The sequence below is a fragment of the Mchenga conophoros genome, linkage group LG18 (assembly GCF_057382185.1).
Source record: "Mchenga conophoros isolate Kocher_MC1m ecotype Shallow Benthic linkage group LG18, M_conophoros_male_GT1.1, whole genome shotgun sequence".
Classification (NCBI taxonomy): Eukaryota; Metazoa; Chordata; class Actinopteri; order Cichliformes; family Cichlidae; genus Mchenga; species Mchenga conophoros.
Genome location: NC_140543.1, coordinates 5,578,114 through 5,590,894, shown reverse-complemented (window position 1 = coordinate 5,590,894; position 12,781 = coordinate 5,578,114). Strand labels below are relative to the sequence as shown.

The 12,781-nt window shown below is 42.3% G+C and overlaps 1 protein-coding gene across 1 annotated transcript; it reads right to left on the bottom strand.

Moving 5' to 3' along the window:
• Positions 1-8,447: 8,447 nt before the first annotated feature.
• On the bottom strand, positions 8,448-10,828 carry LOC146553048 (uncharacterized). Its single transcript, XM_085255586.1, has 2 exons — positions 10,571-10,828; positions 8,448-9,868 (listed from the first exon to the last, which is right to left on the bottom strand). Exons 1-2 carry the CDS (start codon positions 10,818-10,820, stop codon positions 9,024-9,026), a joined length of 1,095 nt encoding a protein of 364 aa, XP_085111712.1. The 5' UTR covers positions 10,821-10,828; the 3' UTR covers positions 8,448-9,023.
• Positions 10,829-12,781: the final 1,953 nt, after the last annotated feature.

Here is a 12,781-nt window from a genome sequence, read left to right as displayed (position 1 = left end):
GCTGTCATGCATTACAGGTAACCTCAAAATATCAAATTAGTTAACTTATGATCACAGAAACTTTAAAGCATAACGTAAACATAAGACAAAAGACCAAATGAATATTACCTAAGTGTCTCAGTTGTGTGGTTGCATGCACCCATCACACACTCCCCCCCCTTCAGCAGTGAGCTGGAACAGCGAGAGAGATAGTCCGCTGTGCAGTTGTTCCTGCCTGCGATATGCTGAATGGTAAAACGGAATGGCTGCATCGCAAGGTACCATCTGGTAATTCGTCCATTCGTATCCTTCATTTTCTCCAACCACTGGAGCGCCTTGTGGTCAGTTTCCAGTGTAAATTCCCGGCCTAGGAGGTAATACTTGAGGGAATCAAGTGCCCACTTGATTGCTAAAGCCTCCTTTTCCACCGTCGAGTATCTCGTCTCTCTTGGGAACATTTTACGGCTAATGAAAGCCACTGGGTGTCGCTCATTGGGTGGTCCCTGTAGAAGAACAGCCCCCAGACCCCTGTCAGAAGCATCAGTTTGAAGAATAAAAGGTTTCTCAAAATCTGGGGTATACAAGACTGGAGTCTTACTGAGGGATTGCCTGATGTCCTGGAAAGCTGCCTCAGCCTCCTCCGTCCACTGAATCTGGTTAGGGCACCTAGAACCTGTTAGATCAGTGAGGGGAGACGCCCTGGCAGAGAAATGAGGGATAAATCTGTGGTAGAACCCTGCCATGCCAAGAAATGATCTAAGTTGTTTCCTTGTCTGTGGCAAACTGCAGGATTCAATGGCGCTGATTTTGCTCACTTGTGGTTTTATCACCCCATTACCTATGACAAATCCCAGGTATTCAGTTTCAGCCTTGGCAAAAACACATTTTGCCGAATTAGCAGTCAGCCCAGCTTCTCTGAGACGCTCTAGTACCTTTTCTAGATGTTTGAGGTGCTCCTCCCAGGTTTGGCTGTAAATCACAATATCGTCCAGATATGCTGCCGCGAACTCTGACAAACCACACAGTACCCGATCCATCAGCCTCTGAAAGGTTGCAGGGGCTCCATGCAAACCAAAAGGCAGGACTGTGAATTGGAATAGCCCCCATGGTGTCCGGAAGGCAGTCAGTTCCCTTGAGCGCTGAGTAAGTGGCACCTGCCAATAGCCTTTGCAGAGATCTAGAGTCGTCAGGTACTGGGCTTTCCCAAGTCGCTCAATCAGATCATCAACCCTAGGTGTAGGGTATGAATCGAACTTTGAGATGGCATTCAAGTACTTGAAATCAATACAAAACCGCAGGCTACTATCCTTCTTTGGGACCAAAACCACTGGGTTGCACCACTCGCTCTTAGATGGTTCAATGATCCCTAGAGACAACATTAAATCCACCTCCTTCCTCAAAGATGTTAACAGCCGCTCTGGAATCCTATAACTCATACGTCTCACAGACGCTCCATCCTTTAATATAATGTCATGTTCAATAACATCCGTCCCCCCAGGATTCTCCTGAAACACCCCAGAGCTGCATAACTCTTTCACCTGAAGCTGTTTTTCTTCTGAAAGGTGATTAAGGTCCACCTGCTGGAGCACCCCTGAAGGAAGATACTGCTCCTCTACCTCTTCCTCCTCATGAATCTCCCTTATCAAAAGAACTTCTGCTCTCTTTGGCCTCTCCACCCACTCCTTCAGGAGATTTACATGCAAAACTCTACTGGAGCGAGAGTGACCCGGAGTTGCCAGCCGATAGGTGGTTTCTGCTGAATCTGAAAAGGTCCCTGCCATTTAGCTAACAGCTTACGGTCATCACTCGGAAGGAGTACAAGTACCTTTTGTCCAGGTTCAAATGACCTCTCCCGAGCTGACCGATCATACCAGACCTTCTGATGTTGCTGGGCAGCTCCCATATGAGCTTGGGCTAGCTCAGTCATCTTCTCAAGTCGCTCCCTCATCTGTATAACATATGAGATGACATTAGTAGCCCCTGCCCCACTTCGGTCACCCTCCCACATTTCTTTCAGCAAAGAGAGGGGCCCCCTTACTTCGTGACCATATAACAGTTCAAAAGGTGAGAAGCCAGTAGAAGCTTGGGGTACTTCTCTATACGCAAAGAGCAGATAAGGCAGCCACTGATCCCAGTCAGTACCAGTGTCATTCACAAACTTGCGCAACATCTGCTTCAGGGTCTGGTTAAAGCGCTCCGTCAGGCCATCCGTTTGAGGATGGTATGGAGTAGTCCTTAGCCCTTTGATGCCAAGAAGCTGGTGGACCTGCTTTAATAAAGTTGACATAAAATTAGTCCCACGGTCTGTCAGGATCTCACGAGGGAATCCCACCCTTGAGAAAAATTGCACCAGACAAAAAGCCACAGACTTGGCCTTTACAGATTTCAGAGGAAAAACTTCAGGGTACTTTGTGGCATAATCAGTTATTACCAGCATGTAACGGTTCCCTGCCCTGCTTTTCTCAACAGGTCCGACAACATCCATCCCCAACCGTTCAAATGGGGTGCTAATAACTGGCAAAGGCTGAAGTGGAGCCCTGGAGGGGGTTTTGATGGAAGTCTTTTGGCACTGAGAGCAGCTTTTACAAAATTGGGCCACGTCAGCACGCAGGCCCGGCCAGTGGAAATACTTCCTAATGCGAGCCATGGTTTTATGCTTCCCTAAATGTCCTGCCCACGGCACAGAGTGCCCCAAATTCAGTACCGCCTCCCTGACTCCACTAGGAACCATCAGCTGTACCTGTGATCTTTGCCGGCGATAAAGAATGCCATCTTTCAGAAAAAATTCCTCACTGCTGTTAATATCTGGTTCCATCTCATGTCCTTGTTTTTTGGCTTTCTGAAAAAAGGGTGCTAATACTGGATCATTGTGTTGCATCTCAGTGATATTAGCTGGGACTTTAAAGTCCAAAGGCATCTCAGGTTCACAGACGGGAGATGCTTTCACAATAGTATGATGAAACTTCTCTCGCCTCCTCTCCCTGCGGGACTTGCGCAATTTCCCGGGTGCCGTCTCTAATTCTGCCTCATAAAATGGCAGAGCACTAAGGGTCTGAGTGGCATCTGCTGGCTTCCTAGCTTGAGCCCTAGTTACTGCAACATTGCATGTGTGGCTATAATCCAAAAGGTCAAACAGCACAGGTAGATCTCGGCCTAATATAACAGGGAATGGCAAATTATCCGCAACCCCAATATTCAGGAGATAAACCTGTCCTTGCACCTTGATGTATAGATCCGCTGTTGGATAAGGCTTTTCATCTCCATGAACACAACAAACAGGAATCGTTTCAGTCATATTAATACTATTTAAGGGGACAAACTGTCTGTGTACAAGAGTCTGTGTACTACCTGTATCAATTAGTGCCTTTAATGTATCACCATTAATCTCAACTGATGTCATCTTTAACCCTCTGTCTAATTTTATCTCAGTTATCATGGCTTCGGGCCACAAAGCACATTTGGGTTAATTTAGCTGAGTTTTCAGGGCACATGGGCTTTGTATGACCTTCCATACCACAAAGATAGCATACCAAGGTTTTGGCCGGGGACTTCAAAGACCCATCGGGTGAATGGCTATATGAAGCCCTACTCACATTGGCAGCTCGTCTCTGCGGGAGTGATTTCCGGCTGTCCTTCGTTTTCCAAGTCATAAAGCTCCAAGGCTGTCCCTTTTTCCGTGCCGCCACAAAAACATCAGCCAGCTTTGCAGCCTCTGCAGCAGAGGGTGGATTATGCTCTTTTATCCACACCTGCAACTCAGGAGATAGCATTCGTAAATATTGCTCAAGAATGATGATTTCCCCAATGTCCTGAACGGTTTTATCTTCAGGGTGGACCCATTTTACATAAAGCTCCTTCAGCCGTGCATACAACTCTTTAGGGCTTTCTGCAGGGTTTACATCAAGAGATCGAAATCTCTGCCTATAGGTCTCAGGATTGATATCATGTTTATAAAGAATAGCTGCCTTAACCTTATCATAATCCAAAGAATCATCAACATCCATATGTACATATGCACCTCTTGCTTTGCCCGTAAGCAGCGGTACAAGGTGAAAAACCCAATCATGTCTCCGCCACCGACAGGCCAGTGCAATGCGTTCGAAGGTAATCAAAAAATGTTCAATATCATCCTCGTTGGTAAGTTTTTGCAACTTAGGCTCCAGAAAATGGGACTGACCTGATAAACCAGTAGCTGATATACTGGGACCAGCTTGAGGAACAATGTCGTCATCTAGAGATTCTGGATCAGGTGATTCAGCTGCCTGACCTTCAGGCACTGGAGAAGTGCGGGCTTGTACTTCTACCTGTAACAACTGAAACTGGTGTTGAAGTGCTTTAAAATGTTCTTCTTGCTTTGCACTTTCCTCCTTCTGTTTAACCTCTCTGGCCTCCTGCTGCCCCATATGTGAACGGAGAAGAGAGATCAGATCCGATATCGTTGGTTCCCTACCTCGGCCCTCAGTGCTGTCTACCCCTCCAGAAGTTCCATTCTCCTCCTGTTCTCCATCGACTTGTCCTTCTGAGCCCATTTGCTGGCTTGGTACATCTCCTCGGACTGCTCTCGCACTCCGTGCTCCTCTGCATGGTTTGATAAGGAGTGGGGGGGAAAGAGAAAAAAAAAAAAAAAAACTGTGCCTTTTTTGTGTGTGTATTTTTTCTTTTACACTGGCTGAATCCCACTGCTGCCACCAATTGTCATGATCCAAGCTGCCAGGAACACACAGGCACAAATGTAATCTTCAAAAAAATGGGTTTTATTATACCCCAAAAAGGACAAAATGATTACAAAAATTCAAAATAACAAAAAATAAAGTTTGTAAGAACCAAGTGGGCCCATAAAAGAGGTTACCTTAACAGACCGCTACTCAAAAATCACTTAACAAAAACATAACTCAAACTGACCTGCCCAAATGAGAAACAGCTCCAGTTATATAGCAAATGAATAAACCATTATATAAACCAAAGGTGAAAACTAAAGGGATAACAGATAACCATCATTCAAGAAGAACCCCATTCCCCCTGCATGATCACAATAGATGGTCCAGTCCACTTTATTGGCTTCTGCATTTAAACCAGCTCCACCCTCAGCCTCCTCTTTCAGCCAAACCAGGAAGGACTGGAGCGGAGGTCAGGTAACTGAGAAAGAGCAGAAATATAATCAATATAACATACCTATATAAAATAACAAACAATGCAAAGCAAAGTCTATGCTAGTGATGGGCAGATGAAGCTTCATGAAGCACTGAAGCTTTTCATCCAATTGGTTCACCCCAGCGCAAAGCTTCTTGAAGCTTCATTTGCTCTAGTAGGACACCTACTGGACGTAAAAATAATAGCTGGCATGAATTTGAAGAGTGTGGCCTTTTGCACACAGCCTGTAAATGTCAACAACAAAAGGAGTGTGTAAAACATGTATATTGTAGTGATGGCAGTATACTGTGTATATTTATACTGGCAGTATGGAAAATGATTATTTGGAAATGCTTAAAATGCAAATGATCATTTACTGTGAGGTGAGGTGTGGTTGGGGTGTGGACAGTGGTTGTGCGGTTGTAACGTTGAGGTATGGACAGCTACACAGTCCTGCCTGTTCACATTTTATTCTGTAAAAACTAAATTTTCACTGCTTTTATGGCCTTTTTAGTGGGGAGAACATAGCTAGGATTTAATGATTTAACAAATCTTTTGAATCCTTTGTCCTCCACAATGCTAAATGGCTGGGAGTCCTCAATCACCATGCTGACCAGGTCTTCATCTATTTGAGATTGTTCTCCTGAGGAAAGACAATAAAGATAAAGCACAAATATAAATATCACACACGTAACTTATTACAGTTGTATAATATTGTTATATCATTTAGTAACATTACTGCATGCTATATTATCATGGCATTTGATGGCTCACCTGGTCTTGCTCCACAATCGGTGTCCCCCTTATTCTCATGCAAAGCTCTGTAGTGCCTAAGCATGGATGAGGTGTTGTTGTTATATCCCAGCTCCCTGGCACATAGCAAACACTTCACCTTGTACAAAAGTCAAGACAGCTTAACATAAATTGTATTGCACCATCAGTATCATGAAAATACATCTTCTGTAGAAATTTACATACCTTGTTGGGAGGAATAAAATCACAATGTTCCCACACAGGGGAGGACATCCTCCTCTTCTTAGCTGGCTCCATTCTCTCCTGACTTTCTCTCCTCACTCTCATAAACCTCCAAACTGTCTCCAAACTCTCACTAACCGCAACTCTCCATCAAACACCTACATTTTGAATGAAGTCTGAGGGCTTTATATCGCTGTCATATCTCGCGGCAAAGTTCGAACCACTTCATGAACCAGTCACGTGGTACAGCCGGGCAGCGAGGCTTCGGACGTCATCATTTTCAGCTCCTCCCATAAATGAAGCAAGCCTCGATACGCGCATCGCGGAAACGCCCCCTCAATTACCCGACACACGCTCCGAAGCCTCGATACAGAACGTCACATCACTACAGGTAACCTCAAAACGTCAAATTAGTTAACTTATGATCACAGAAACTTTAAAGCATAACGTAAACATAAGACAAAAGACCAAATGAATATTACTAAGTGTCTCAGTTGTGTGGTTGCATGCACCCATCACAGTGACCATCACAGTTTTACACACCTGTTCTGTATGACTTTGTCTCAGGTTTGCGGTGATATCCAGCACTCTGAGCTGATGGCAGATCTGGTCAGTCCACAGTAGCTTCAACCACTAAATTATCTCTAACACATCACCAAACCAAAGTCTTCCTGCTAAGAGTACATCAAAGGTGAAAAGCGAGCCTAGAATGTCATCATTTCTGCTCTCCTCTTTCTTCTTCTTCTTCTGGACCGCACACATCTGTCGCTGCCCTACTCAGGTCGATCTAATGAAAATCAGCCAGAAATAATAATCAGAAATCCAAATGTAGAATTTATGGTTCCCCATTGATGCAATTTGGTTATTAAATTTAAGAAGCAGTCTGTAATGCTCACCCCAGCATAGTTGAAGCAGATCATCAAAGCATGCTGAACACTTTCTACCATTCCACATGTGCATTTTCTATCCAGGTACTCAACAGCACCAAACCATAATTGTGAATCCATGGCTTTGATCTGGTGAAAATCACCCTACCCCTACTGTTCATCTTTACACACAACAGATGGTGTTTCTGTATCTTATGACTGAATGAAAAGTAATGACAACCGTTATTTTCAATCTTCCATTGCTTCTACCTGTTGTTTCTCTGTATTATTGTCGGATCTTTACCTTCGAATAAAGTGCCTTCAATATAAACTGCCTTGAGGTAACTTGTTGTAATTTGGTGTTTTATTAAGAAAATTGAACTATTGTGGCAGAAAAGTTGGATGCAAACCAAGACTAAAAGTCCTCAGGCAGGAGTCATAGCTGGGCTTTAGCATCTGGGTCACCCACTTTACCCAGGGAGCTAAACCAGCATCTCCAACAGGTGATTTGTTTGTCTGGCAGTTTCAGGCTGGGAAAGCTTGTTAAACTTTAACAAAACATTATTTGGCACCAACGTGAATGATTTGGGTCATGTTTATCACGTCTGAGTCAGGGAGCAAAGGTCACCTCCTTTATGCAGGATTTCACCTTATGCCAACAGGGGAAAAAAATCACGAGTTCTTAAACAAGCTGTAGGTCATGTTACTACACACATTTCAATATGTAAGCATTTCATCATGTTTTAGAGTCTCAGAGTTATTTCAGCCTCATCTTCACATATTTTCACAAATATTCACATTATCTCCGAGATCCAGTTGTGAAATTTTTTCCCTCAGTGTAACCGATTGCAACACAACAAATGACTGACCAGTGATTAGTGTTTTACAGTGATTACGACAGAAAGCCTGTTTCTGCCACTGCTGCCAAGCATTTGCTCTTTTCAGCTTGTTCAATTGTGGAGGTTTTTACATTCTTTACCTTACAATATAAAGCACCTTGAGGCAACTGTTGTTTTTTGGCACTATATATAAATATAAATGAATTGAACTGGTAGCAACTTTATGAATGAGAAAATGAAAACAAGTGTCAGTCAGCTGGTTCATGTCCAGCAGGTGGGGAGGAATCAGTGAGTCTGTTACTCCAGTTACTTACTGAGAGGTAAAGTTAAAGAAAACGAGTTTCCTTCATCGCACTAAACCTGCCCACTAAACATGACCCTGAATGAACCCATATGTAAAGGACTGTAGGTTTTAAGCAGGCTCACGTAATGGCAACACAATAGATGAGGAAAGTGGGGGAACTCTGACGACATCTAGTGGACATCTTGAAGATGACGGGTCTGAACAGAGAGCAATGCAGGTCTGTGGAGAAGATTGCAGCACACTGTGAAATATGAACTATGAATAATATCTACATCTGTAATGATGTAATCAAAATAGGCTCCATGTAGTTTAAGTTCTGTTACTGTACTTATGAAGCAAACTGCACACACAGAGTTGGCAAACATTGAGTTTACTTGCATTTAGGCAAAATGATATAAACACTTATCATGAGCCAATATAGCACATTTAACTGCTTTTATTTAGCAGGGATTACACAATACACAAAATAAGTCACAAAAAATTTAATCAAATCTTGCAACATGTTGCTAAGAATAACCAGGACAACCAGGTCAAAGCCATACTGAAGTATAACCTTCATTAACATAAATCACAAAGAAAACATATTTAAATAAAAATTGTATACTTGTCTTGAACTTTTTTAAATCTTTAGTCCTGTGTATCAAAACTTATTTATTGGCTGATAAAAAGGAATCACATCATGGTTGTTACAAGGAACAAGTGATGAAAAACTCATTTTCATGTTTGTTTTCTTCTATACTGAAGAAGAAATACAAGTTTCTGTGGTAAATATTAAAAGAGCATCCATGTTCAATAAATATTTGTGTCACCTTTAAAGACCAATAAAAAAATATCAAACTTAGAGAAACATAAAGTCAGGGCTGGAACAAACAACATAGAGTGCCCTTCACTGCTGTGGACAGGAAATGTACCGTGACTTGGAGCATGAGGTCATTTTCTACCTCGGGTGCTGCAGTGATTTGGTTTGTCACTCAGGTGGATCCTTAGATGAAAATTCAGCCCTGATTTCCAACTGAATCTTTCCCCACAGGAGCTACAAATATATGGTTTCTCACCTGTGTGGATCCTTCTGTGACTTTTCATAGTCGACAAGTCTCTAAACTCTTTCCTACAGACGTTGCAAGAATACGCTTTCTCACCGGTGTGGATTCTCAAATGAGTTTCTAGTCCTGATTTCTTACCAAATCTTTTCCCACATGTGCTACAGAAATACGGCTTCTCGCCTGTGTGGATCCTTACGTGAGTTTCCAATCCTGATTTCCAAATGAATCTTTTCCCACAGGTGCTACAAGAATGTGGCTTCTCACTTGTGTGAACTCTCATGTGTCTCGTCAGGTTGGATTTACACTGAAAAGTTTTTCCACAAGTGTCACAGCTTACAGATTTTTTACTTGTATCAGTTTCACTCCGAGACTTATCTGTTCGGTTTTTGTGACGTCTCCTTTTCTTCAGCTCCGCATTTCTAGTTGATCCCGAGTCCACATGCTGGTTTTCTTCCTGTTCCTCAAGCTCTGGTTCAGGAAAGTTAAGAGCAAGGAGCTGGTCATCGTTTGGTTCTGATTCACTGAGGTCACTTTCCTCAAAACTAGAAGTCACCATAAAACTATTGATCTCCTGCTTCAGTACAATCTCCTCCAGCTCCTGACTGGTGCAGAGTTCCTCCTGTTCCTCTTTAATCTGTGGAGGATCTGGGTCCTCCTGGTCCAGACTTGAGTTCCTCTCCTGCTGATTGGCGACAAACTCCTCCTCCTTACAGGCAGTTTGCTGGTGGAGGTCTAAACGAACAATAAAAAAAATGTAATTATAGAAAAACACTTCTGAGAAGATAAAGTTTTAGTTAAAGTCTGTAATGAGGGCATGTTGCTCACATTTGCAGGTGAAATTAAAAGTGTGTAAAAATGAAGTTATTTGTGCACTCTGATGCAAATGAGAACTTGAGTTCTGACATTTTTCAGCAACATTAAGAGTAAAAAAAACCTTTCAAACAAAAAAGAACTCACTTATTACTGACTGACTGATGATCTATTTTGGAGTTGATCTCGAAACTGATCTACATCTTGATATTTTTCAAAATAATCTTCACTATTGGGGGTGGCTGTAGCTCAGGCGGTAGAGCAGATCATCTACTGATCGGTTCGATTCCCGGCTTCACCTAGTCTGCATTTCAAATATCCTTGGGCAAGATACTAACTCCAAGTTGCCTCAAGTTGCTCTTTGATCTGTGGAATGTGTGTCTGAATGTTGGTAGAAAGCACTAAGAAAAATGTGCTTGTGCGAATGGGAGTGAGTGGGTGAATGCACAAGTTTTGTAAAGCGCTTTGAGTGCTCAAGATTGAGTAGAAAAGCGCTATATAAGAACCAGTCCATTTAAAACTCCCTGTCATGTTTTCACGAATACACATTAAATAGATCTGACTGATACAAACTGTAGGTTTAATATTAATGTTAACACTTCAGAAAAGCCATTACAGTTTTACCGCTGGTCTGTAAATCTTTCTCAGGTTTCCAGATGTTATGCAGCTGTCTGAGCCGCTCTTCCCCGCTCCAGACGACGATGCCTTCATCCTCGTGTTTCACTACAAGCTGTTCTCCCTCTTGACTGATGCAGAGTTCCTCCTGTTCCTCTTTGATCTGTGGGGGATCTGTGTCCTCCTGGTCCAGATTGAAGTTCCTCTCCTGCTTCCAGACCTGCTGGCCAGCCAGATCTTCCTCCTCCTTACACTTCATGTTGATGTGGGACTTGAGGAACAAAGTAAAAAGAAAAAGATTAGACAGGTAAAGGTGCAGCCTCAGTCAGCAGGGCTGTACACTGTGAGCATGTTGCTCACATATGTGAGAGAGGTTTGTACAAATGTTTCAGAAGCACCATGTGACTCCCTCTCTTTGTTGGAAAGTCTTATTAATTCACTTTATAACTATTACTTTGAAGATAAATTTCTACCATCACAAAAATATTATGACCTCTTTAAAAACAAACAACGGCAACTACATGACTTAAATTCCATGTTTAGATGAAGGTAATGGTCAATGCCTTTTGACAGGGGAAAAACCTCCACACAGAAGAATCTTACTTGGCTGAATCATAAATTATTCACCATGATTAAAACTGCAGATGAGCAATAATCTGCATTTTATTTTAGCCAAAGAGGAATGTTTCTGTTTGTCTGTGATCTGACTTTTTCTGCTGGGTCCAAATTTCATTTTATCCTGTGTAAGTTTGTTTCTCTTCCTGTTAACTAGCAAAGTCAAAATCACCTTGATTCATTTAACTTTAATTCAATTATAAATGTAATCATTTTATTGAACAATTAATTTCATTTCAATGAAAAACAATTACTTAAAAGAAAGAGATTAAGTTGGAGAGAGACATGTGGCCATCTTTTAGTGAGTTAGACCCTGATTAAGGGCTATTTTTAAAAGTAAAGCCCATCTCTCAAAGTCCCTGCCGGCCTGCCTCCACCTCGGGAAGTCTGTGGGTGCAGACGGAGGTGAGGAGCACCACAGGCGGCAGAGAACTGTCTGTAGCCCCGGAGTGAGGCGTCGTGAACCGAAGCAGACAGCGAACTGTGGCACAGTGCAGAAAACCGAAGCTTTCCCTCCCTGTTTGGTTTTGATGTGTCTCATGAAAGTCTATTGTTAAAAGTTTACCTTTAAAAAAAACGGACGCACTTGTTTGATTAGCTGCTCTCTGATTTTAGCCTGTTAGCTTACAGACTGAGCTCAGATCGTTCCTGTGTTAGTTCATTGAGAACATCACAGTTTTACATACCTGCTGCGTGACTTCATCTCGGGTCTCCGGCTGATATACAGCAGTCTGAGCCAGTGGCGGATCTCATCATCCTGGACGACTGTTTTTAATGTTTTTAACCACGGAGATTTCTTCTGCATCATCAGTCTCTCATTGTTAAACTCTCCCAGAAACTGAAGACAGTTGTGCCATTTCCGCGCTTCTTCTTCTTCTATTGAGTAGACGGCAGACTACACATGTCCAAGGGTAATACTGTCCTCCTCAGGCCATTGGCATCAAGTCAAAGCCTTAAAGTCTGGTACTTTGCGCATGGTCATTTTTTACGAACAGCAGAATCACAAGACAAAGCGTGCCAATGTTTATACTTTTCACTGTGACTGCCAAATAGATGAAAAAGTAGATGTTAAAAAACAACTTATAGTTTTGTCATTGGGCTGGTAGAAAGCTATGAGTTTCTGTCCCTTTGTCTGACCTTAGAGACTTATTTTAAAAGGAAACATTACAATCCTTTAAAGCAAGTATTTTCACCTCTGTTCCCCCCTCTGTACTTAGCTTTTTTGTTGTCATGTCAGTAATTGTCCAGTTGATGGCTCCCTTGGATCACAAGCCTGTCTCATGAGTCCAAGTGAATATATTCTTAATAAACAGCTTTGAAGAATTTGTGACCAACTTTGTTTAATTCGGAACATCATCATCATGAGTCAAACTCACTCTTGGATCTACAAAATATTTAACAAAAACAAACATCACTGAATCATAAGGTATTTGCTCCAACTCTTAGTCCAGAAACACATGAGTGAACTAGATCAGCTGCTCCTCCAGTTCAGCTGTGGATTTATATCATTATTTATATTTGTAAAGTGGATATGCAGTTTTTCAGTACTAATATAAGCATTTTATATCATTGCTTTATTGACAGATGTTTGGTGTTCAAGGTCAG

What these genes read in the sequence shown, in the direction of transcription:
- LOC146553048 (XM_085255586.1), bottom strand. Translation starts at nt 10,820, where the DNA reads ATGAAGTGTAAGGAGGAGGAAGATCTGGCTGGCCAGCAGGTCTGGAAG. An exon ending in GAAAGATTTACAGACCAGCG is followed by an intron (nt 9,869 to 10,570) that starts GTAAAACTGTAA and finishes TTGTTCGTTTAG; the next exon opens with ACCTCCACCAGCAAACTGCC.